Source organism: Peromyscus californicus, unplaced genomic scaffold (assembly GCF_007827085.1).
Source record: "Peromyscus californicus insignis strain IS unplaced genomic scaffold, ASM782708v3 Scaffold_9__1_contigs__length_137607984, whole genome shotgun sequence".
Lineage (NCBI taxonomy): Eukaryota > Metazoa > Chordata > Mammalia > Rodentia > Cricetidae > Peromyscus > Peromyscus californicus.
The window spans coordinates 109,822,377-109,848,307 of record NW_026294617.1 but is presented as its reverse complement, the minus strand read 5'-3'; the positions used below and the strand labels follow the sequence as shown (position 1 = coordinate 109,848,307).

Below are 25,931 nucleotides of genomic sequence, written 5' to 3'. Positions count from 1 at the left end.
GCCGCCTCTGGTCGGCCACTACTCATGACGTCACGGGCCAGCGACGCAACCCCGAGGAAAGACCCCCCCCAACTTCCGGCCGCCTGTCCCTTGCCCGAACAGACCGCAAAATGTAGCGAGCGAGAAAGACGTGAGGAAGGAGTAGAGGGAGGAATGGAAAATAGGAGCGTAGTGTGGCACAAGAAAAGGACGAGCACAGGAAGTGGAGGGCTGGTGTGGGGGTGAATCTGTGACACCGTCAGGCATTTATCAGGGACACCCATGGGCCCTTCTCCCCCTGCTACGGACTCGGGGAGGCTGTCCCTTCCTGTACCCGGCTGAGGCTGCTCAAGTGCTGCGGTTCGCTGCTTCATGTGAGTGTCACCAGAGGGTCTAGGGTAGATGGGTAGCGATCCAAAGTTCTTTCCCCCTTTCTCACCGGGGAAAGAGAACCTGACCTTCCAAGTACTAGTAGGCAGCGTGGCCATACCTCCTCCCGCGTGCCACGAGCAAACAGGCAAAGCTTGACCCCTTTTGAGTCACCTAAGCTTGGGAAGTGAGTACACGGCCGAGGGGAAGCATGCTGCTGGAGGCAGGGGATGGATTCCTAAGATTGTTTACTTCTAAGTGAGTGTGCAGAGGATTTCCAGTGTTTCTATGTGGGGAGGGGCTAAAGAGAGAAATTTATTGGTTCAGCAAATACTAGAAACGCCAGTTATCACTATACTCCAGGCAACGTTTAACGTTATTAGGTAAAGATCGGTAAACAAAAAGAAAGATCAATAAAAACGGACAAAAAGATTCCAGTCATTGTCTCTCAGCTTAGGTTTTACTGTTAAAGTAAAGACCTAAACGTAAGATATTAATATGATTGCTGAGTTTCTGTGCAAAACTTGTGTGCAGGTGACCATGGAGGCTAGAAAGCATCAGATCCCCTGGAACTGGGTTACCAGTGATTGTGATCCCCCAGTGTGAGTTCAGGGAACCGACCCTGGATTCCCTACAACAGCAGTAAGCGCTTTTAACTGCTGAGCTATCTCTCCAGGCCCTATATTATATTTTAGATTATAAATACTGATCAGGAAAAGTATTAACAGTAAAGAAAGGCATATTATTTGGCTTTGTAATGTGGCCAAAGAAGAAGTTTCTCAACAAAGATGGCTTTCTTGGAAGGCTGTGACACAAAAGAAATTAACTATACAGATAACCTTCAGAAAGTGCCATCAGTCAGGAGACCCAGCCATTCCAAAGGCCGTGAAACAGAAACTTACCAGAATATCAGGGAAGCCTGGAGGCTCAGAATTGTGAGAAGGAATCAAAGATGGAGACAGTATCAGAGCGAGCCAGCTGGTCATGGGGGTGAGGTGGGGGGTGAAAGCCACTATAAGGGTTTCAGTAGCCAAGTATCGTTATCCAACTTCTTTTTAAGAGGGTTACTCAATAGACTGAGGGCAGACGTGGGAAAGGCAATCAGGAGGCTTTTGTTTGTCCTCAAAGGAAACATAATAGTGGCTACAATATAGTTACTAAGATGTGTCCAGTCATATTCTTGGGGTACCCAGTGAACACACATAAGGGAACTGTGGATGGCAGTTTGTTTTCATTATGTACGTTTTGGGAAACACTTTAAATGAATTGTAAATTTCAGAATGACATACATAAGTTAAAATTGTGGTTTTGCCATTTGATACTTGAATCTAGACAAGACATGTGATTTCTCCAAGTATAAAATTGAAGATGATACCTTACAAGGTAAAGACTGAATGTCAGGGTAGATGATGTCTTCCATTAAAGCAGTATCTTTTCTTACCTGCATTCTTGAATTAGAAGTGGGCAAGACAGTGTGGTTGAAAAGATAGGTTATTTTAAACCCAAATTGAAGCACCTCATTGTCATCATTTAATATCTCTCTGACTTCCTGTGTCCTCATCAGTAAAGAGAAAACAGGTTCTCTGGCAATTCACAGAAACAGTTTTAGGTCTTCAATGAGTTTTAGCAAAGTTGGTTTAAAAATTACCTGTGGGATTGATGCTAGTTGCTGCAATGTAGTTTGTTTCTGAAGTATATTGTTCTCATTATATTGTAATATTTACTTGTCTTTAAATTCTGATTTTTGATACATTCTTAAATACCAGCAGGAATTTTAAAGTGGTTCTAAAGGTACCATATCATGTTTTTGTCAGAGCACAATAACTTGGTAATTAGATTATGAAGTAACTGAGGGAATGTTTGGAAGGTAAAATTAGGGATGAAAGGAAGAAGAGAAAAAACATACTGCTGTGATTCTATGATTACTAATAATTCTGAAACACATTTTTTCTCACATTTACGTATCTTTAATTGGAATGTATTTTAAAATTATTGACGTCTTAAGATCACTGTAGACTGCCAGCTGGTGACATAGTTTTCATTGTGTCATTCATCATAAGTTAATGTTGATATTCTGTTATGTGCCATGTTAGAATGTAGCTATTAAGAATAATTTCTGCCGGGCGGTGGTGGCACACGCCTTTAATCCCAGCACTCGGGAGGCAGAGGCAGGCAGATCTCTGTGAGTTCGAGGCCAGCCTGGTCTCCAAAGTGAGTTCCAGGAAAAGCGCAAAGCTACACAGAGAAACCCTGTCTTGAAAAACCAAAAAAAAAAAGAATAATTTCTGAAGCCTGGTGGTGGTGGTGGTGGTGGTGGTGGTGGTGGTGGTGGTGGTGGTGGTGGTGGTGGTGTTGACGGTGATGACGACTTTGATGGCACACACCTTTAATCCCAGCACTTGGGAAGCAGAGGCAGGTGGATCTCTGTGAGTTCAAGGCCAGCTTGGACTACAGAGTGAGTTCCAGGAAAGGCTCCAAAGCTACCTGTCTACAAACAAACAAAACAACAAAATTTCTATTTTATGTATACTTTTAGTGATTATGATTTAGAGTTAAAAATGAAGATACTGTGTATTCAGAAATACAGGAAAACTAAAATAAGTAGTAATAAACAAAAGTCTAGGGATAAATTTAAAAGTTTTTCAGTAAACACGCACGTCTTTAATCCTATCACTTGGGAGGCAGAGGCAGGTGGATCTTTGTGAGTTCAAAGCCAGCCTGGTTGACAGAGTGAGATCCAGGAAAGGCACATAGCTACACAGAGAGAGAAACCTTGTCTTGAAAAACGAATGTATATATATATATATATATATATATATATATAGAGAGAGAGAGAGAGAGAGAGAGAGACAGAGAGAGAGAGACAGAGAGACAGAGACAGAGACAGAGAGAGACAGAGACAGAGAGAGACAGAGACAGAGAGAGACACAGAGACATGTTAAAATGACTTATAGACTATGGTCCAGACTTACAGTCCATCAGTGGTTGTCTACCAACAGAAGGTCCAAGAATCTACTAGTTGTTCAGTTCATGAGGCTGAATGTCTCAGCTGACTTTAAGTGTGCAACAGAATTCCAAAGAAATAGGCTTTAATGCCAGTGAAGGAATGGATGTGCCAAGGAATAGAATGAGAACAGTCAGACAAAGAGCACGCTTCCTTCTTCCGTGGCCTTTATGTCGACTGCCAGCAGATGTGGCCCAGATGAAAGGTGGATCTTCCTACTTCAAATGATTTAATTAAGAAAAAAATCCTTCACAGGTGTACCCAGCCACTTAGGTTTTAGTTAATTCCAGATGTAGTTAGGTTGGCAACCAAGAATAGCCATCAAAATGTGTCTAAGGGATAAACAGCATTGTAACAGTTGAATCTACAATCCATGTGTAAAGGAAGTTCAATTATATATGCTGCTGCTGTATGTATAAATGAAATTAAAACAGCATCTTATGAAGCCATTTTATACATGATGTAGATTTGATGAAATTGAGTACTGAGAAGTACTATATCTAAAAAAGTGTATTTTTACATAATTGTTACTCTGAAGTAATGAAATTAGGGATTCTGAGAATTAGAGTGGCATTTCCAAATTTTTGTAGAACCCTTGTGCTATAAAGTAAAATTAAAATTCTACACATAAAACTTTATTTCCATTAATTAAAAAAAATATTGGTTTTCTCACTTTTAGAACCTGGTGCCAGAGTAGTTGGTAGTTAAAAGAAATCACAGGCAACTTGGATGAAGTAGGAATTTCAACTAAGGAGATTGCTGAGGTGATGAAAAATACATCAAAAATAGGATGTAATAAAAGTAATATCTTGTGTTTTACTCTTTCATTTGTACTCTAAATTCATACATTTGGTGTTGTGTGTAAGGAGTATCATGTTTTAATTGCTCTCTCTGTTTCATGAAATACGATCACAAGTTGGGACAAAGTTAATGTCATGAAACAGTTTACATAATGCCTTTCCATTTTTTTTTTAATTAGTAAAAAAAAGTCTTTGTTTTCATCAGTAAAGTGCAAAAATATGTTTGATGTGTTGCCTTCTCTGCCCTTTTTTTCTCTCTGCATAAAGTTCTTATGTGTGCATGTATTATCCATACAATTAAGTGTAAAATCTATTTTGATCTCATATTTTTAACAAATTACCATAGAGAGTGAGGAAGCACTCAAACCATCTAGACAATACAAGTTTCAATAAATGCTAATGGTTGCTTTTCGCTTCAGGTTCCATCATTAATTATATTGGAAAATGCTTGATAATTATGTTTGAAGAAATTACAGCATCCTCATTAAAAGAATTAGCTCCAGCATCTGACAGACTTGAGTTTCAATCCTCATTTACTAAATAACTGTACTACCTGGGCAAATTAATTTTAATTCCAGTTATCTTGTATTCATAAATGATTCATGTGCTTAGCAAATACTAAATATTCTACAGTTGTCACATCTTATTCCTATTATCATCTGTGAGAAATGTGCATATTAGCATATTAAAAGCTCTAAACACACTAAAGAAACGTTTAAAAAAGACTTAATTTAGTTTGTGTATGTGTGCATGTATGTGCCTACATGTGTATGTACACCATTATGTGCATGCCTGAAGCCTGCAGAGGCCAGAAGACGGGGTTCAGATGACCTGGAACTGGAGTTACAGATGGTTGTGAGTTTCCCTGTGGATGCTGGGAATTAAACCTGATTTCTCTGGGGGAAAAAAAAAATGGAGGAGGTCTTGAACACTGCACCATCTCTCCAGCCCCAAGGAGACTTGATATTTTAAAAATTAGTCTGTAGTTTGTACTAGGGTAAGATCCTTATAGAGTAATTAACTAGTACAGTGAGCACTGGGTTGAACAGTCAAAGGTTTGAGCTTTCAGTGTTGTTAACTTGGCACCGTCTCCCTAAACTACATTTATTTTGCCCCCTTCCATCTACTTGTTTTCCTCCTTTGTTTGAAAGCTTGGTGACTGCTCATTTTCTCTCTACTGTAAACCCAGCATGAGACAAAATGGGGGTTTTTAAGTGAGATTGAGATCATGAACATGGATGGAAATTACTTTTAGGAACCTGGCAGCCAACAAATGGGAAATAATCATGTTAACATTTGCATATGCCTTGCTTAAAGATTTTGACCTTCAGTCATTTTATTATTAGCCCTGGGTGACAAGGGTAACCGTAAACTGCCTGGTGATGATTTGTGATCCTAAGAAGACATCTGTCCCTAACTCCGACCAACAGTGTTCAGGCAACAAGTGAAGAAAGGGCCCTGTGGAGGTGCAAGAAAGCAGTGGAAAGGATCCTAATATCAATCAACAAAGTGAAACATGGAGAAGTTGGTCAAATAGCCTGTCAAGCATGTTTTTTGCTTAGGTTTGTTGACTGTAACCACCTTTTCTAAAGAATTGTATCTTTTCCCTCAGTGCTGCCTATTGCTAGAAAACACTAACAAAAACTTAGGTATCTGTTGCTATGACAAAACACTAACCAAAAGCAACTTGGGCATGGAACAATTTTATTTCTGCTTACCCTTTTAGGTCGCAGTGAAATCAGAGCAGGAACTTCAGGCAGGAACATGAAGCAGAAGCCACAGAGGAATAGTGGTTCACGCAGCTCTCCTGCTCATTGAGCTGGCTTTCTTACATAGCTCAGGGCCACCTGCCCAGGGGTAGCACCACTTGCTCCTTTCAGGGAGTTCAAACCACAGTCTGCTGTGTTTGATGCTGTCTAGTTTCCGTTCTCCAGTAGTTTGCTTATTAATAAGTGAAGATCTTTTTAGTTTCCACAGACATACGGCAGTTCCTGTTTGTAGGTAAAGTATGCAAAGATTTTCAAGTGGCTTCGATGTATTAACTAAGGCCAGGACAGCTCACATAAATTAAGCTCCCTGGCTGATCTAATGTAGTGATACTTAATGGTCTGTATGCCAAAGGCAAACAGACAAGGACATTGACAAACTATCAGTCTGTAAGTTACATTTTTATTGTTTATGACCTTAACCCTTCAGAAAAACATAAGAATGGTAACTTGAGAGCTAGAAGGAAAAAATAACAACACTAAGCAGCCCACTGTGTTCTAGGTTTCTTGAAGGTAAAGATTATCTGGATACCTTTTTTGTTGTGTTCTAAGAATTTTGCTCAGTGCCCTACATATGGTAGTTTAGCCACCATTTTTCTGCCATGTGCCAAAAATCTTAATTAGTATTATTTATGCTATACCATTTTGCCCTTCATCAACATAGTCTGTGTGTGTGTGTGTGTGTGTGTGTGTGTGTGTGTGTGTGTGTGTGTGTGTTTTATAACTGGGAAAACTCAGGTTAAATAAATTGTTGGAGATCACTCAGCTGTTAAGTGGCAGAGGGGCAAAGAATAGGTTTTGATCTGGCCTCTGTGACTTCCTCATCTGTTACTGTTGCCGCTCTTACAGTACATTTTTAGTATGTATGAGGAGTGACGAGAGCACACAGTATTCCTATTCTCAAGTGCTCATTGTTACTTGTTTGAAACTGGAAGATGACATCTACCCAGTATGAGTATGTCATTTGATTGTTATGGTAAATGTGGTGGTTTATATAGGAATGGTCACCATAGACTCCTGTATTTGAATGCTTGGTTACCAGGAAGTGGCACTACTAGATGTGGCCTAGTTGGAGGGAGGGTGCCACTATAGGGGTGGGCTTTGAGGTTTCAAATGCTCAAGGCAGGTCCAGTGTCTCTTCTTGCTGCCTGCTGATCCAGATGTAGAATTTAAATGTTTTCTTTACAAGAGTTGTCATGGTCATGGTGTCTCTTCACAGCAATAAAACTAACTAGGACAGTAGACGAAAGTGGAAATGCATGAAAAAATTGTTGTAACTCAAGAAACTGAACCCCTGAGAGAGTATATCAATTTTCCTTAACTTCATACAGCAATTTCTTTTTTATCTCTAAGATCCCAACTCTGTAAACATTTGAGAAATGACATTGTATTCTGTGTTTATTTTGCTTAAAATGGAAGAATTTAAAAGGCTGTCTTTATTTTGAATTTATGTACTTTTTTGTCCATATTTTTAATGGCTAAAATAAAGGCTTGTAGAGAACATGCAGTTTACCTTTCCATATTAAATTCCTGTTTATGTATTCGATGTTATTATCAACTTGTTTTATAGCATTTTATTTTGGGTTTTGCATTGTCCCATCATATATTGTCAATTTTAGGATATTTTGGAGGTTTATTTTCTTAATGAAGAATGTAAACATCTCTGAACATTTATAATGTAGGGTTGATAGTAAATGGTCATTTGACATTTTAAAGCAGTCATATATTATTTGTTGAACAGTTTCTATTATAAAGTCATTTAGTGAGTGTGGTTTCATTCATTGAAAATCAGGATTATTTCTGCAATGCTTTTGTCATTCTTTTATTTTTTAACTATAAATCGGTAGTAAATCAGGTAAATAAGAATAACTTATATTGCTAATAATGCTTAATCTCAGTTTTGAGTGTATTTTTCTTAACAGCAGCCAGTTTTATACAGTGAGTTAATCTCAGAATATTCACTTATATTTATTTTACTGTACCTAAACAGAATACTTTTTCTTTGGATTTCTTTGTAATTGTATTTGTAAATTACAAATAAATAAACTTTTTAAAATAATTGTAAAAATTCTAAATTTGTTACAAATTCATTGTGAGGTCTCAGTAGTCCATATATCTAGAAATGAGCTCAAGCTAATCTATAGAAGGATTTCTGGCAGTTTAATAAAAGCCAGCATTCATCAGAAATTTGTGAAATGATTCCCATCTGCCCAAAGTAGTCATTTTCCTCAACCTCTTGCAAAAGGGACATATGGCTACTTATGGAGTTTATCAGTATATTAAAGTGCATGCTGGCCTTCAGGCTCCCTCAGTATCACAAGTACCTGTCACACACTTCACAGTCCATGCTAGCATTCTGCCCTTCCCTGTCCCCACTTACTAGTCCTCTTTATAATCCACATTGTTTGTCCACCCCCACACACTCTGTTTCATCTATCCTCTTGCTCTCACTGTGCTCTATTCTCTATCTTGCTAGCTCCCTGTCTCCTCTATTCTTTCCTGTCCTTTCCTAACCCTGGCCATGACCAGTCTGCTTTCCCTCTACTCTGGACTCTTCCAGATACCTCTGGATATTTTGTCTCTCTTATTCATAGTAAAGTCCTTCTCCATGATAGTGAAGTGGTCATGTGAGCAGTTTCTTTACTGTGTCCCCTTGCATACATTCATGGTATATGTACTAGCATTATTTTCTGAGTGGACACATGATTAATGTTGATGATTTTCATAAGTCTCGATATTTTTGGCTTTTAGTTCGGTGCACGTAACTCAGCAAACAGTGAAAATATCCAGTATAGGAAAAGTGAGGCCTAGAGGAGGAAGGGAGTCAGCAGTTCTGTTTGCTTTAGAACACAGGTGTCTACTCACAGCTCAACAAGTGTTATTGTGTCCTCTTCCATAGTGTAGGGTACTGAGCTCATTTTGGGATATTCTACAGCATATCCCAAAACTTTAAAGTTTTTCAGCCTTAAATCTAGTATTTATTTTCTGCACTGAAGAACAAAGTACATTTCAAAGTAGATTACTCTTCCTAATAGATGCAGGCATTAGTGTACTCAATATTTCTGCCCTATTTTTTTTCCTGTTTCTTTTTGTACGTGTATGTATTGTATGTGTGCGTGTGTGTGTGTGTGTGTGAGCACGTGAGTGCATGTAGTTACTACCAGGTAAGGCTAGTGCAGAGCAGTTTTTTTAGGGTATCTCCTGCCTCCTTTCTAGCCTAGAATTCCAGGTGGCTGCTGTGCCTCCCAGGCTGTACCTGGGTTCTCTTGCATGTGTGACAAGCACTTTAGGCGCTGAGCCATCTGCCCAGGCCCTGCTTACTTGTGTTCTCCAAGGGGAGAACCTGTTGACGGTGTTGATCAGTTATAGGAGAGAATGTTTTTCCCTCAGTTGCTTTCTCAGTTTACTATAAAATAAAAATGTGGCCGGGCGGTGGTGGCGCACGCCTTTAATCCCAGCACTCGGGAGGCAGAGCCAGGTGGATCTCTGTGAGTTCGAGGCCAGCCTGGACTACCAAGTGAGTTCCAGGAAAGGCGCAAAGCTACACAGAGAAACCCTGTCTCAAAAAACCAAAAAAAAAAAAAATGTGTTCTTTCCCTCCACAGTATGTTTATTACTTTCATGTTTTATTTAGGATTTTCTGCCGATTCTGGGCAAAGATGGCAACCAATGATGCTGTTCTGAAGAGGTTAGAGCAGAAGGGTGCAGAGGCAGACCAGATCATTGACTATCTCAAGCAGCAGGTTGCTCTTCTCAAGGAGAAAGCAGGTAAGGACATTCTAATGACAGATTATAATGATAAATTCTAATAATGACAGTTAAATGTTTACTGTGTAAATTATAACTTGATCTTTTTTTTTTTTTTTTTTTTTTTGGTTTTTCGAGACAGGGTTTCTCTGTGTAGCTTTGCGCCTTTCCTGGAACTCACTTGGTAGCCCAGGCTGGCCTCGAACTCACAGAGATCCGCCAGCCTCTGCCTCCCGAGTGCTGGGATTAAAGGCGTGCACCACCACCGCCCGGCAACTTGATCATTTTAATTATGGCTTTTAGATTCCTTTAATTTTTGACTATGAACATATTCTAGGATTATGATAAATTAGAATTGATATATAGTAAATGTCATGATTTGCTTTCTGTTATGATACAAGACCGAAGGGATTTGAATAGGAAAGGGTTTATTTCAACTTGCAGCTTATAGTCTAACATGAAGGGAAGTCGAGGCAGGAACCGAAGAAGAGGCCATGGAGGAACACTGCTTACTGGCTTGCTGTCCATGACTTGCTTAGTTGCTTTCTTATACAGCCAGGACCACCTGTCCAGGAGAAGTGCCACCCCAGGTCAGACTCTCCCCTGTTAATCATTAGTCAAGAAAATGCCCTACACACTTGCCCAGTACAATCTGAGAAGACTTTTCTTAGTTGAAGTTCATTATTTTTAATGACTCTTAACTTGTGTAAAGTTGACGAAAAAACTAACCACAGCGGTAAATATATAATTAAAAGAACATAGTATTTTAGGACTGATAAAAGAAGAGTCTATTGTTTAGAATTAGTTGCTATATTATTAGAGGTTAATGAAATCAAACATTAATAGTTACTTTGATGTTTTATGGGTCAAGAGGTGTTTTTCATATTTTTTGTTCTTTGAAGTTTTTGAGAAATTCTGCAGTGTGTACAAAAACTTCTACTAAATTTCTTAAGGATTTGATTTGATTAAATTCAGTATTCATTTCTCAATAACCATTATTGTTGGTACTGTAATCGAAATTCCAAAATGTTGTGCTGTCACTAATTTAAATAAATACTTTTTCTTCTATGAAAAGCTAAGAATGGCTTACAGAAACCTTGTCAGGATTGTAAAACCTTGTTTTAATCCCTTTTCCTCATGTTTCCTAGTATTTCCTTTATGATCCTTAATATTCTTTCCATTAATAAGGTAAAGAGATTGAAGATGTTCTCTGTGAAATAATAAATATTGTAAATAGAATTTTTTTCATAAACATGGCTGTCAGTGCTCTGTTGCTGTGAGGAGACTCCATGAACATGGCAACTCTTATAAAGGAAAACATTTAATTGGGGCTAGCTTACAGTTTAAAGGTTTGGTCCATTATCATGGCAGGGAGCATGGTGGCATGTAGGCAGACATGGTGCTGGAGAAAGAGCTGGGAGTTCTGCATCTTGATCCACAGGCAACAAAAGGAGACTGTGTCACTCTGGGTATAGCTTGAGCTTAAGTGACTTCAAAGCCTGCCCCCACAGTGACATAACTTCCTCCAATAAGTCCATACCTCCTAAGAGTGCCACTCCCTATGAGCCAAGTATTCAAACACATGAGTCTATGGGTGGCCATTCCTACTCAAAACACCACATTGCACTCCTGGTCCCCATAGGCTTGTATTCATACCAATATGCAGAAATGCATTCAGTCTAACTTCAAAAGTCCCCATAGTCTATAATGGTCTCAAACTTGCTCAAAAGTTCAAAGTCTCTTCTGAGATTTATGCAATCTCTTAACTGTAAACCCCTGTGAAATCAAAAAGCAGACCACCGACTTCCAACATACAATGGCAGACGATATACATTACTATTCCAAAAAGGAGCATAGTGAGGAAATACTGGACCAAAGTAAGACCAAAAACCAGCTGGGCAAACTCCAAACTCTGCATCTCCATATATGATGTCAAAATGCTCTTCAGATCTCCAACTCCTTTCAGCTTTGTTGACTGCAACACACTTCTCTCTCTTGGGCTGGTTCCATTCTCTGTTAGCAGCTCTCCTCAGCAGGTATCCCATGGTTCTGGCATCTCCAACACTTGGTCTCCTGGGCAATCCAAGTTTCACCTTCACAGTTTCACACAGTGGCCTCTCTGGCCCTCCATGCAGGCCTCAATAGCTTTCCTTAGTCATGGAGGCAAATTCCCTAGCCCCTTCTATTCTTGACTCTAAAACCAGAACCTCTTGGTTTTAACAGCCAAGTTCTGCTGCTCTCTAAGACTGGAACATGGCCTCTCATTCAATTACATCTTCATTAACTTTCGTTTCTATGGTTTCCTTTAATGCCTAAACTTGCTCTGTAGACCAGGTTGGCTTTGAATTTAGAGATTCTCCAGCCTCTGCCTTCTGAGTGCTGGGATTAAAGGCGTTCACCACCACACCCAGCTGTAAGCTTTTCTAAATTGGAAATTGAGCTAGATGGAGTCTTGTCCTGAGGTCGCTTCTCCCTTTATTCCAGTTAACATCTGGCTCTTCTTTAATTAAGACTTAGCTCCATTCCACTTCTTGATACCCTTTTGTCCTCAGTCTGTACATTGTGTATTTTTCCTTGCTCAGCTTGCTCCTTTCCATTATAAATCTTCATAAGAGTGACCACTAGTAACCACAAGACTATACTAGGCTGTTTTGAGATTTTCTTTGCAAATGAGTAATCCAAAACTCTTTATTGCAGCCTTAGGCAGACTTTGAGGATAAGGGCAAAATAAGACACATTCTTATCCAGAGTATCACAAGACTGGTCTCTAGGCCACATACTAAAATTCTTCTCCTTGGAAACCTCTTGAGCCAGGCCTCCACAGTTCAATCACACTCAGCACCACTGTCTTCCATGTTCCTACTAGTATATCTCAAAGTCCTACTTAAAGCATTCAACTGCTTTTCTAATCCCAAAATCCACATTTCTCCAAGCAAAAGCATGGTCAGGCCTATCACAACAATACCCCAGTTCCTGGTCTTAGTTAAGGCTCTATTGCTGTGAAGAGATACAATGACCATGGCAACTCTTATAAAGGAAAACATTTAATTGGGGCTGGCTTACAGTTTCACAGGTTTAGTCCATTGTCATGGGGAGAAGCATGGGCATTCAGGCAGACATCGTACATCTTGATCCACAGGCAGCAGAAGGAGATTGTCACACTAGGCCTAGCTTGCCCCAAAGACCTCAAAGCTTGCCTCCACAGTGGCACACTTTTTCTAACCAGGCCATACCTACTCCAACCAAGGCTATACCTCCTAATAGTGCTATTGCTTATGGGCCAAGCATTTAAACAGAGGAGTCTCTCTCTGGGGGCCATTTCTATTCAAACCACCACAGTGGCATTTCCCGCCAGCTGGTGGTGGTGCACACCTTTAATCCCAGCACTCAGAAGCAGAGGCAGGTGGATCACTGAGTTTGAGGCCAGCCTGGGTCTACAGAGTGAGTTTCAGGACAGCCAGGGCTACACAGAGAAATTTTGTCTCAAAAGAAAAAAAAGGCCATTTCCTAGAGTCTTGACTAACATTTCAGTTTTTCTAATTTAAAAGTAAAGAACCATTCTAATTATTTACTTCTGTTGTTATTCTTTGTAGCCTAATCCTGTCATTCCTAGCTTATGTCCCACGTTGTAATAAATAACTTTATAAAAATTTTTTAGTATTCCTTAAGACATTTTTAATAAAATGCTACCTTTAACTTAAAATTGTAAGTCATAACATTATGTATAAGAGAAAAAGAATTTCTAAGTAATCGTGATAATACATATCACTATTACAATGAAAACTATCAGGGTATTACAAGTCCTAGCACAAGTGGCGAATCATGTGTTATGTGATTAACACGCATAAAATTTCCAGTGTGATGTTAACTAATTCCAGGCAGGTATTTAGTCTGCCTTTGCTCAAGCATCTCATGCCAGACGTAGGTTTTGCTTTTGTATTTGATTTACTCTAAGAATAAAGAGTATGGGCTAGGGTGATACTTAGAGGTAGCCCATATGCTTGGGACCTTGGGTTTGATCCCAGCACAGAAGAAAAAGATGAATGAGTCCTTACATCAAGCCCTCAATGATTAAGAGAGCACAATGTTAGCTGGGCGGTGGTGGCGCAGCCGGGAGGTGGTGGCGCACGCCTTTAATCCCAGCACTCGGGAGGCAGAGGCAGGCGGATCTCTGTGAGTTTGAGGCCAGCCTGGTCTACAGCGCGAGATCCAGGAAAGGCGCAAAGCTACACAGAGAAACCCTGTCTCGAAAAACCAAAAAAAAAAAAAAAAAAAAAAAAAAGAGAGCACAATATACATTTTGTGGTACTTGAGTCCTAAAAATTCCAGATGTAATAAAAATGCTTTAGAATACATTATATTTGTATATGTAGTAGCTAGGGTCCAGGCTAAAATAACTATTTACATGGTTTACACTCATAAATATACAATTGCATTCTAGAAAGTCTGGCTGAATATCTCAAATGCTTAGCTCCTGCCTAATAAATTCCAGAAATAGCTTCCATTATTGCGACAACCCAAAATAATCCCACCCAGGGGATAGTTCCACTTCTGCTAAGAATTATTACTTGGTGTCATATTTTTTATTAGGTCTTAGACCTAATAAGCATCCTTATAGAAGATAGTGAAATGATTTTTCTGGGGACTGGGGAGATGTCACAGTTGGTACATTGTTTGCTGCTCAAGCATGAGAATTTGAGTTCTGTCCCTAAAACCCCTGTCACAAATCTAGGTGCAGGAGCCGTTTCCTATAATCCTAATGCTGGAGGGACAGAAGGATACCTGGGGCCTGCTAGCTGGCCAACCAGTCTAGCTGAATCGACAAGCTCCAGGTTCAGTGAAAGACCCTGTCCGAAAAAAACAAGGAAGAGAATAAGTGAGAAATATATTCCCTTGCATCTCTGGATTCCACGTGCATATTTATGGTGCATGCACACTTGCAGACACATAAGACAACACACACACACACACACACACACACAGAGGTAACTTTTTCTGTCCCACTCTTTTATTTTATAGATTTTTTTTTTCTCTCAAACTGACTGTGGATTAGATATATGCATGGGGGAGAAAGTACACTAAATATATAGATTGAGTTCCTTGTTTTTAATCTGTAAATCACTTTACATTATATATTCTGTGGGAGTCTTACACCCAATATCCCGATGACTACTAAGAAATTGTTAATAATAAATGGTAAACTGTCATAAAGTAATAGTAAACTGGCCAAATATTTGTTCCTATTGTTATCACAACTATAATTATACTTATTATGCTCTTTTCAAATAATATTCAAACAAAACATTTGAAAATACTTTTTAACTGAATTTTCTTGATTCTAGTTTTGCAGGCAACTCTGAGAGAAGAAAAGAAACTTCGAGTTGAAAATGCTAAACTGAAGAAAGAAATAGAAGAACTGAAGCAAGAGCTGATTCAGGCAGAAATCCAAAATGGAGGTGAGTGCAGACATGCTAGGAGGCTTGATTTACAAGGATTATATGATTTATTCTTTAAGTTTCCTTCTTATCCTCATGTCACTCCCACTGTCCATTTTCCCTCCTCTCCAGGAAAAAAGCATGTAGACCTAGAAAAGGTGGTTGGTCTCATCTGAGGTCAGAGAGGGTGGTTAAGCTGGTATTCAAAACCCATGCTTTTCATGTGCTGTGTACTTGATTTGACCAGCACTGTCATTGCTGTTGAATACCTACTAAAGAAGTAGCCACAGTAATTAATTACAGTTACTGAACTTTTTCATGAGCATTTGTGTTAAATTACATACTTTTTATATACTTAGAAAACATCTGTCACCAGCTGTGCTCAGTCTGTACCCCCAGGACTCAGAGGCTAAAGCAGGATGATTACTATAAATTTGAGACCATCCTGGGCCATTTGATTTCCAGCCTAGCCTGGGCTTCAGATAAATCCTATCTCAAAAAGTAAAAGAAAAAAAATTGTTCTCAAAATATCTTTATTTTATAAGCCAAGACAATGAAATTTAGAGATACAAAGTTACTTGCCTCAAAAAAAAAAAAAAAAATCAAAGAACTTGTGTTACTCATGCCATCAAAAAATTATCAGTTTGGTTCCAAATTATAAATAAAGTTAAAATTTTATTGACCTTTTTAAAAGCTTCTTCCATTTTCTTGTGTGTGTGTGTGTGTGTATGTGTTGGATCTGAGGGGTTAGGGGACATTCTCTGTATGCATGTTTGCATGTGTGGGGCACATTCTTTCACATGCATGTGGAGGCCTGAGGTTGATGTTGGGAATGACCTTTGAAGGCTTTTCTACTTTATTCTTTCAGCAGGATCTCTCATCAAACTAAGCTTGCTGATGTGGCTAGTCTCACTGGGCGGCTTGCTCTGGTGATTTCCTCTCTCTGCCTCCCTAGTCTGGAAGTGCAAGCAGTCTACCATGCACCAGCATTTGGCATTTATGTGTGTTCTGGGAATCTGAACTTCCGTCCTCATAATTGCCTGGCAAACACTTTAACCACAAAGCCATCTCATCAGACCAGTGAAGCTTTTCTCTATTGGCTTCTTTTGACATGCTGTCAACATGATATTTTGAATGTTGTTTGAATTTTTCCTTTAGCTAAATGAAATAAGGGAAAAATTAGTGACATATACTGTCTTAGGGTTTCTGTTGCTATGAAGAGACACCATGACCATGGCAGCTCTTATAAAGGAAAACATTTAACTGGGGCTGACTTACAGTTCAGAGGTTCAGTCCATTGTCATCATAGTGGGGAGCATGGTGGCATGCAGGCAGACTTGGTGCTGGAGAAGGAGCTGAGAGTCCTACATCCAGATCTCCAGGCAGCAGAAGGAGACTTTATGTCACTCTGGGTGTAACTTGAGCTTAAGAGACCTCAAAGCCACCCCGACAGTGACATACTTCCTCCAATAAGGCCCTCCTAATAGTACCACTCTCTATGAGCCAAGCATTCAAACATGTGAGTCCATGGGGGCCATTCCTATTCAAACCACTGCAGGGCCTACTCTTAAGTGTGGTTAATATGCCCAGTGAAACTCCACTGGAGAAAACATTTTTTTTACAGCTGGCAGCTATATATTATACACCAGTGGAAAATTTGAGACTGGTAGATATTTTTTCTAGTAGATTAGGAATTTTGCTGAAGAATTAAGAATACAGCTACAGAATTAAACATAAGGTTTTTATCAGTAAAACTGCTTTTCGTTTCTCTAAATGCTAAAAAGTTAACTCTAACCCACTTTTTATCCCCTTGTGAGATACATTTTTCCATGTTTTCTGGTGATACGTATTTTATTTTTAATATGGTAAAGAATTGCTAAAGTACAATATAAATAGTTGTCTTTTTTTCAGAGAGAGATTGCAGAGGCTGGAAGATGTCTGATGCATAATGCTAGAGTTATGGGTAGTAGTGAGCTACCTGTAATGGGAATAAGGAACAGAACTCCAGTCCTCCGAAGGCCACAAGTGCTCTTAACTGTTGAGCTGTCTCTCTAGCCCTATTTATACACAGTTGTCTTTTTTTTTTTGAACATAGGAATATATAGACAGATAATGTTGTATCTCTATTCACTGCCAATGGGCCAGATTGTTAACTTACTGATGGCTCAGATTTATCATTTTGTAAAATAATGACATGGAATAAAACAGAATCTACTTAGGAAATTTAGGAGAATCTCAGGAGAATCTTTGAATAGTATTTAATACATAGTATGTTCATGATTTATGTTAGGTATTGATGTTATCTGCACCCTTCTTTAGTTACTTAATAAATGGAAATGAAAAATTTTGTAATTGTTAAAGTATACTTAATTTTTGATACCCTTTCTATAGCCTCAAATAATGGATACTTGATAGCCATATGTATTAGATTTTTCTCTTAAAAAGGGTTCACATTTAGGATTTACAAACCTGTTGTTCCACTTTGTTTATGAGTTTAACATGAGTGACACTCTCTTCATTTTCTATGTGTCAGTGAAGCAAATTCCAGTCCCATCTGATACTCCACTGCAAGCTAACTCTGCAGTTTCTGAAAATGTGAAGCTCTCTACATCGGTGTCGACCACCTCTTCGAGTATAAAAGAGCAGATTAAACGAGAGGGAGGAGAAGAAAAGAAGGTAAAAGAGAAAACGGAAAAGAAAGGTACTTTTCATTATTAGTCTTGTTTGACCTTTGACTGTTTAATCAGACAATATTAATATTTATGATGCTAATAATGGTATCAAAAAGGAAGTCCAAACTTTTAGGAACTAAGATAAAATTAAGAACAGTCTGTCATTAGGATATAGAAATTGAATCCTGAAGAATATGTGAAAGCTGATGACACTGACAAGGTAAAAGTGAATTATGTTATTCAGAGGGATCACCATAAATAAAAATATGAAAAGATAAGATGGATGACTAAACTTGGATGTGTAGTTGGAGCATTGTTCCAAAGAAGTCAGAGGTCAAAGTTGGCTTACAGTCATCTAGGCAAAATGGACAGTGACATCCAGTGAAAGCAGAACATCTGAACTGAGGCATGGGGATGTTAAGGAACTGATAAAATACAACATGGCAAAGAAGTCTCACAGTCTGCTTAGGCAGCCACACTGAAATACTGCAGTCAGCCCTACCTGTCCCTTTCCTTCAGTCTTCATATGTAATTAACTAGCGAATTCTTTAGTTCCTGTCACCAAGTGCTCTTGATTTGTGAGATGCTACATTGTTCAAGTTCTTAAGGTTCCTTCTTTCACCCTACCCTGTTACTGAAGCAGCTTTTCTAGTTAACATCTGACTTCATTAGATTTGTCTGTAAATCTGCTTTTATAATCCATTCTTATATGTGCCTCCCATTATACTTACACTCATTTACAATTTTTTGGAAAATACAGAACGTTTAAGGGCTTTATGAACTGACATAAAGCATTTTAACATCCAATACCTGCCATTTCCTTTTGTAAATATCAGACCTTGTAGGGCCAGTGAAAGCCAGTCAGCACAGAGACACACAATAATCCTGTGGTTTGATCTTAAGATTTTGTCTAACCATTATTCTGTTCTCTAAGTGTTAATCTGTTGCTACAACTAATCAACTTCTAGTCAGTTTAGGCAACAGTTGTAGAGGACAAGAACACAAAACTCAACTGGACTGTGTTCAGAACACTTCTGTCCAGTGAATCTTTCTGTGATGGCAGTCGTGTGCTACATTGTTCAGCAGGGTAGCCAAATTCTAAATATGGCTATTGCATTAAAATAAAATAAGTGGATATATACATTGTTATAGTTTACAGTGCAGTATAGTGAATTGTGTATAATTTATCACACAAAGACAACATGATTTGGATGATTTTCTAATAATATCTTCATTTTTATTGTAAAAATCTTTGCTAATCTGTAATGGAAAAAATGAGATTAAAAACTACCCATATTTAAACTAGTTCTGTCTCTTGTGAACTGCCTCTATAAATGTGAAATCCTTTTACCGGATCCTCCTTTCCTGTGCCATGCAGGTTTATTTTTCATGCCTCTGAATTCCTTGTCTATCTAATGTTAATGCATGCTTGTTATACAGTAGTGCCCTTTATCCAAGGGTAGCTTAGAAATTTGGCACCATAAGAGATTGACAGTGGTGATGATGATAGTCATAAAGTAGAAGGATCAAAATAATGTGCTGTTTTTTGTTTCCAGAGAAATAGCTAAAGTTGTGTGGGTTTTATGACTTCAATATCCTTTGTGATAAAAAAAAATGATCTTTTTTTTTTTTTCTGAACTTTTCAGCACTGGTACCAGAGACTTCTCTTGGTGTTTTCTGTTTGTCTGTCTGATTTCTGATGCTTACATATTCTCAATCCTTAGGGGAGAAAAAAGAGAAGAAGCAGCAGTCAGCAGCAGCAAGTGCTGACTCTAAGCCAGTAGATGTTTCACGTCTGGATCTTCGAATTGGTTGTATCATTACTGCCAAAAAGCATCCCGATGCCGATTCATTGTATGTAGAAGAAGTAGACGTGGGAGAAGCAGCCCCAAGAACAGTCGTCAGTGGACTGGTGAATCATGTTCCTCTAGAACAGGTGATCTGTCCCATTAAAATGACTACCACTTACATGTGTCATCTCAAGTGATCTACTCATATGTATTGCTTTAAATGATTAGTATGTGAATTTCAAAATGATTAGTTGAAAGCGAGAGCAATGGCTCAGGGATATTAGGAGCACTTACTGATCTTGGAGAGGACCAGAGTTGGATTTCCAGCACTCACATGACAGTTCACAGTCTGTAACTCCATTTCTAGGCTATCCTACACCCTCCTCTGACTTTCACACCCACCAGGTACTCATCATGCACATACATACATGCAGCAAAACACTCATAAAAATAAATAAATATAAAAAAAGATGAATTCAGGTAAATTTCAAAAAAAGGTATATGAAACCACCCCAGACTTAAAGGCCTGAAAGATAAAATAAATTCAGTAGGACAAAAAGAAAGCATCATTTTTCCCCTTGTGTGTTCTTGTGTTAATGTATGTGAGTACGATCTTGTATGTTCCTTAGAATGAGTGTGGAGGTCAGAGGACTATCTTGGTGTGAGCCCTTGCCTTCCACCTTTTTTGAGATAGATTCTCTTGTTTGCCACTGCATACATATGGAAGGACGATGCCAAAACATTTTAGTTATCTTTCATAGTGTTTAAAATAATTACGTGGAATTTGCTATGAAAATATGGATATCTTAATTATTAGAACTAGGAGCTGAGTTTTTCCAGCATTCACTGCTTTCTCAAGGCAGAATTGACAACAATTCTTAGCATCTACTCTACAAAGCAGTTACTCAGTGTATAGCTTCAACCTTGGTGTAATAGAGGTGGAGGGTCAGAGCTGAGTGCAAGGTCAGCTGTAGCTGGATCATTGACTTTAGTTGTAATGCTGGCCTAAATAATGTGCATGCTTGCTGTAATTTGATCCTGTGACAACTCCTGAGTTCCGTGTTTTTTGGCTGTTTTTTCAAAGAAATGGAGGACTAACTTTATACATTTCCAATTGGTTGTGGCTGAAATTTTACATTTATTATTTATTATTTAAATAAATAGTTAATTGAAAAAGTTCCACTGGTCTGGAAAGATGGCCTGATGGTTAGCAACACTGGCTATTTTTGCAGAGGACCTAGCTTCTGTTCTCAGTGCCCCCATGAAGACTCATGACCATCTACAACTCCAGTTCCAAGGGATGTGACACCCCTCCTCTGGCCTCCACAGATACCAGCCACAGAAGTGCTTGTAGGCAAAACACTTATATATACATTTGGAAAAAAGCAAAACACCCATATATATTTGAAAAAAGATTTCTGCTGTTGTGCTCATGACTTGCCAGTTTGAGTGATTTTCTTTTCATGTTTATGCAAGATATCAGACTTCATAGCTAAAAATATTTTATATACATAGAGACAAAGTTACATCCACAAAGGTAGCACATTTGACAAGTAGAGCATCGGTGTACCTGGAGTATTCTAAATGTGGTTATTCTAAATCTCTACATATCTTTAGTCATTTCTATTGTTCTGCACAGATGCAAAATCGGATGGTGATTTTACTGTGTAATCTGAAGCCTGCAAAAATGCGAGGAGTGCTGTCTCAAGCAATGGTGATGTGTGCTAGTTCACCAGAGAAAGTGGAAATTCTGGCCCCTCCCAGTGGGTCTGTTCCTGGAGACAGAGTTACTTTTGATGCTTTCCCTGGTAAGTATTAATAATTATTTAAATAGTTTGGGAATCAGTTTCTACAGTGATGTTTATAAAGCTTAGAGGTTTATATGTGTCCTATGTGTGTATCAGAGGTTTTTCCTGAAATTTGCTTAAAATAGAGTGAACATAACATAACCATCTTGCTGTCCATAAAGTCACACATGTACATGAAATACTACAGAGTATTTTCTCTTATAATGTAGCCTAGAATAATTTCAGAAAGATTAATCCTCCTACAGTAGATATAACCATTTCTAAGTGGTGATTTTTTGCCATATGTTAAGCAAGTTCAAAGGATTTGCTGTCATTAGTTTGAAGAATTTGTATTATCGACATCATCTGTTTTTTGGTACCTCTTAACAAAAAAGGAAAAGAAGGTTAGGAAAAGTCTGTCTAGGAGAAGGACATAGCATAAAAATGAGAATAGATTTCTCTGTAAGATAGGGTTTAAGACACTTGAAACAGGTTTCCTTTTCTTATATTTTAGTGTGTGTGTGCACACATATGCAAGTGCAAGTATATATGCACACATAACATAGGTGTGAACGTGGACTACAAAGAACTATTGGTAATCAATTCTCCTTCCACCGTGTGACTCCTGAGAATCGAGCTCAGGTTGCTAAGTGTGCGTTTTACCTGATGAACCATCAAGACAGCCCAAGGTTTATTTTTACTCTTGTTTCCAACTAGCCTTGTAACCTATTGACTAGTGCATTATTGAGAGACATTTTTGGTAAAGCAGAAAATTAACACTGAAATCAAGACTTTTTCAGTTGTCAGGGTCCAGTGTTCATAATGTAAAAGGTTTTTGTTTTGCATTTTTGTGGTATGAAAATTTTCAAAGGATAAGCATACCGAGATACTCAGGTTGGTTCTAGACCATACCATAGGATGAATATCTGTCTCCATGAACCTTTTGGTTTTCCAGTGTGTATAAAAGTTATGTTTTGGGGCCAGGATTTTATGTTGTGGTTGCACAGTATTTTAATCCCAGCACTTGGGAGGCAGAGACAGCAAATCTTTGAGTTCAAGGCCAGCCTGATCTACAGAGTAAGTTTCTGGCCAGCCAAGGCTGTATAGTGAGACATTACAGTTTGTAGATCTAAGGAGAACACAATTGCACTTTGTGGTTAGCTTTCCTCTGATGCTATGGTGTCATTACCATCATCTGATCTGAAAGGAGAGAGATCCCTCTTTGACTCCAGTCATTTTTTTCAGTTATACTTTCATTGTATGTTCTTCTCGAGGTGTCTCATTCATTGAACTATTCTTGTATTTCAGAAAAATGTGTTATATATGTAGGCAGAGTTTTACTTTAGTTTTGTTTTCTCTTAAATTTTTTAGTCACTGAAGAGCTAAAAAAGGACAGACAACAGAGCCAAAAAATTTCCTCCATTTTGTTATTTGTATGCACATGAAATATGTATTGAGAGAGAGAACAGAGAATAAAGTATTTCCAGTAATAAGATAGTCTGCTTCCCTATCAGTAAGTAGAAGAGTTCTTTGATCTGTTACTTATCTTTAAACTGAGACCAGAGATACTTCACTCCTCATTTGCCTTCTGTTGATTATAAAACACACATTGTCACTTATTGCAAATAGAGGGATTAGGAGTGGTATCTGCTTATTCCAGGGCCATTTGTTTCTTTCATAAGCCACGGCGTGCCATATCAGAAGGCCTGGTGCTGTCCCAGGAGTAGTAGGCTCTGGTGTTGTATTCTGTCTGTGCCTGCTGCTGGTGTGACTGCAGTTTATCTTCTCTCTCCTTCAGTTTCTCCATGTGTCATATCAGAACCAAGATTGTTGTATGTATTTCAGGCAACAGCATGTGCTCCTAGTGTTTAGAAAGTGCTCCTCCTGTATTGTTACTGCTCCTCATATATTGCCCCTGCCACATGTAAAAGTCCAACACATCTGCATGGGCTCCTGTCTTCCCACATTTTCTTTACATGGTGAAATGAATAGCTTACAATTTTTTTTGAGTAATTTGGGGCTGGGGGTTTAGCCTAAATGATAGCATGCTTGCCTTGGGTTTAATCCCCAGCACTTCAGTAATAACACTAATGATGATAATTTGGGAAATGAATTATTAACCTATATTATCTGCAGAAATACTTCAAATATGTGTTCAGTGCTCCTAAGGAAATTACAATAACCATTTTATTTTACCAATCAAGAGCGTACACTGCAGTGTGAAAATAAGGTGAAATGTAAGGATTCTGGTTGAAGCTTAGGATCAAGTGCTGTCTGAACGCTTGAAAAGCCTGCGTATCCAGAGCGTCCTGAGAGTGTCTGGGTGTTGCTTATGGAACGTCCTGCTTTCTCTCTGAACAGGAGAGCCTGACAAGGAGCTGAACCCTAAGAAGAAGATCTGGGAGCAGATCCAGCCTGACCTGCACACTAATGCTGAGTGTGTGGCCACATACAAAGGGGTTCCCTTTGAGGTGAAGGGGAAGGGAATTTGCAGGGCCCAAACCATGGCCAATAGCGGAATTAAATAAGTGCTCTGTTCCTGAAAGACATTGGTGACACCACACCTTAATAACAATAAAGAGGAGTATATTTGTCATTTACCCATAAAATATGAGTTGCTCATTTTTTGTGAACTTTTTTTTTATTCAAATCTTGCTTTAAGTCTGTTTTCTCAGATATTTTGTCACAGTAGCAGAAAACTTATTACCCAGAACTAGGATCATACTATGATTATGTCTGACCGTGTGGTTTAACTGGTTTGTCCAAGAGTTTAAAAGATGTGGTTATGCCACTTAGAGAAAGCCTAAAATGAAGAAGGGAGAAGAAAGAAAGGTGGTTCTGCTGGGACTCAGATGACCATACTCAGAGTGCAGGCGGTAAAGACTGCTAACCAGGCTTCAGACAGGAACAAGGGTTTTGTCCGTGGTAGGCCATTCCTCGTATATTACACAAAGAATTTATTTTCATTCTGTTCGGGCCCTGAGACTCTGTGTGAAGCTGAGATTAAAGGTGACAGACTGATACAGAGAAATGTTGAGGTCAGCACAGCATTCTGGATGCAGCCTGGGGAAAGCTGGCTGTGTTTGGCTAGATTTACAGCAAAAATCATAACAAAGCTCAACTGCTAAAAGTAGGAGGATTGGAGTAATTGTCAGGTTGACCAGAAAAGAAATTTGGGGGCATGGAAGGTGTAGGTTACTGAAGAGATTCAGGCCATTTAAGGATGCTGAGAAGTAGGAAAGGTTCCGTGAGGGCATGCTGGAGCCACTCAGACCCCACCCACTGCAGCTGGAGGATGGAAAGCAGTAACTCTTTAGAAGGCAGTTGGAGAAGAGAGCCTCCAGGTGCCTTGCTGTCCAGAACGACCTAGGCCAGCAGTTCTCAACCTGTGGGCCATGACCCCTTTGGGTCAAATATCAGATTTTTTTATATTATGATTCATAACAGTAGCAAAATCACAGTTATGAAGTGGCAATGAAATATAGTTGGGGGTCACCACAACATGAGGGACTGTATTAAAGGGTCACAGAGTTAGGAAGGTTGAGAACCACTGGTCTAGGCAGTTGTTTCCCCCAGAATTTTTTACCTTCTTGAGCTATCAAAGTACTTTGAGGCCATTGCAGCCATGCAAGAGGTCCCAGCAGATCTTGGCATTGTCCCTTTGATGCTGAATTTGCAGACGTCCAGAATGCAAGGATTGTGGGACCACACAGGCTTCCACAGTGTGGGGGTATTGTGTTCTCCAAAATATTGTGCACTCTAATAAACTTATCTGGGGTCAGAGAACAGAACAGCCACAATATTAAACATAGAGGTTAGGCAGTGGTAGCACACGCCTTTAATCCTATCACTTAGGAGGCAGAGATCCAACTGGATCTCTGTGAGTTTAAAGCCACACTGGAAACAGCCAGGCATGGTGACTCACGCCTTTAATCCCAGGAAGTGAGCCTTTAATCCCAGGAAGTGATGGCAGAAAGCAGAAAGGTATATAAGGCGTGAGGACCAGGAAAGAGGGGTTAAGCTTTTAGGCTTTTGAGCAGCAGTTCAGCTGAGATTCATTCTGGGTGAGGACTGAGAGGCTTCCAGTCTGAGGAAACAGGATCAGCTGAGGAATTGGCGAGGTGAGGAAGCTGTGGCTTGTTCCGCTTCTCTGATCTTCCAGCATTCACCCCAATACCTGGCTCCAGGTCTGTTTTTATTAATAAGACCTTCTAACAATTCCTGCGACACCACAGTGATTCTGAAAGAAGGCTTGTGAGAAGAGGTACCATGTAGCACTAAGAGGTCAGTGAAGTGAAATAGGTGATAGAGACCCCAGGATGTTAGAGGGGACAAAATTGTGGAAGGTCCACTGAGGAAGCATGTTGGCTGCAGCTGCAGAGGCCACAGAGTAGAAGGTGCTCAAGCACAGTGGCATTTACACCATACCATCATACGTACTTTTTTTTTTTTTTTTTTTTTTTTTTTTTTGGTTTTTCGAGACAGGGTTTCTCTGTGTAGCTTTGCGCCTTTCCTGGAACTCGCTTTGGAGACCAGGCTGGCCTTGAACTCACAGAGATCCGCCTGGCTCTGCCTCCTGAGT

At 39.2% G+C, this 25,931-nt stretch overlaps 1 protein-coding gene across 3 annotated transcripts; it reads left to right on the top strand.

Moving 5' to 3' along the window:
* Window positions 1-75: 75 nt before the first annotated feature.
* Window positions 76-23,949, top strand: Aimp1 (aminoacyl tRNA synthetase complex interacting multifunctional protein 1). 3 transcript variants are annotated; one of them, XM_052731076.1, is made up of 7 exons: window positions 76-353; window positions 9,553-9,686; window positions 15,008-15,121; window positions 17,634-17,801; window positions 19,497-19,708; window positions 21,202-21,370; window positions 22,721-23,659. In XM_052731076.1, coding segments are annotated over exons 1-7 (873 nt in total). In that variant the 5' UTR covers window positions 76-351; the 3' UTR covers window positions 22,795-23,659. The 3 variants fall into 3 exon arrangements, with proteins under 3 accessions (XP_052587036.1, XP_052587035.1, XP_052587037.1); XM_052731075.1 differs by lacking the exon at window positions 22,721-23,659 and adding an exon at window positions 23,711-23,949 and having other exon boundaries at window positions 78-353; XM_052731077.1 differs by lacking the exons at window positions 76-353; window positions 22,721-23,659 and adding exons at window positions 421-535; window positions 23,711-23,949.
* The last annotated feature ends 1,982 nt before the right edge of the window (window positions 23,950-25,931 follow it).

Excerpts from the sequence above, each read along its gene's own strand:
- Aimp1 (XM_052731075.1), top strand. Across the intron at positions 15,122-17,633 it reads GGCAGAAATCCAAAATGGAG|TGAAGCAAATTCCAGTCCCA; the intron begins GTGAGTGCAGAC and ends TCTATGTGTCAG. Across the intron at positions 19,709-21,201 it reads ATCATGTTCCTCTAGAACAG|ATGCAAAATCGGATGGTGAT; the intron begins GTGATCTGTCCC and ends TGTTCTGCACAG.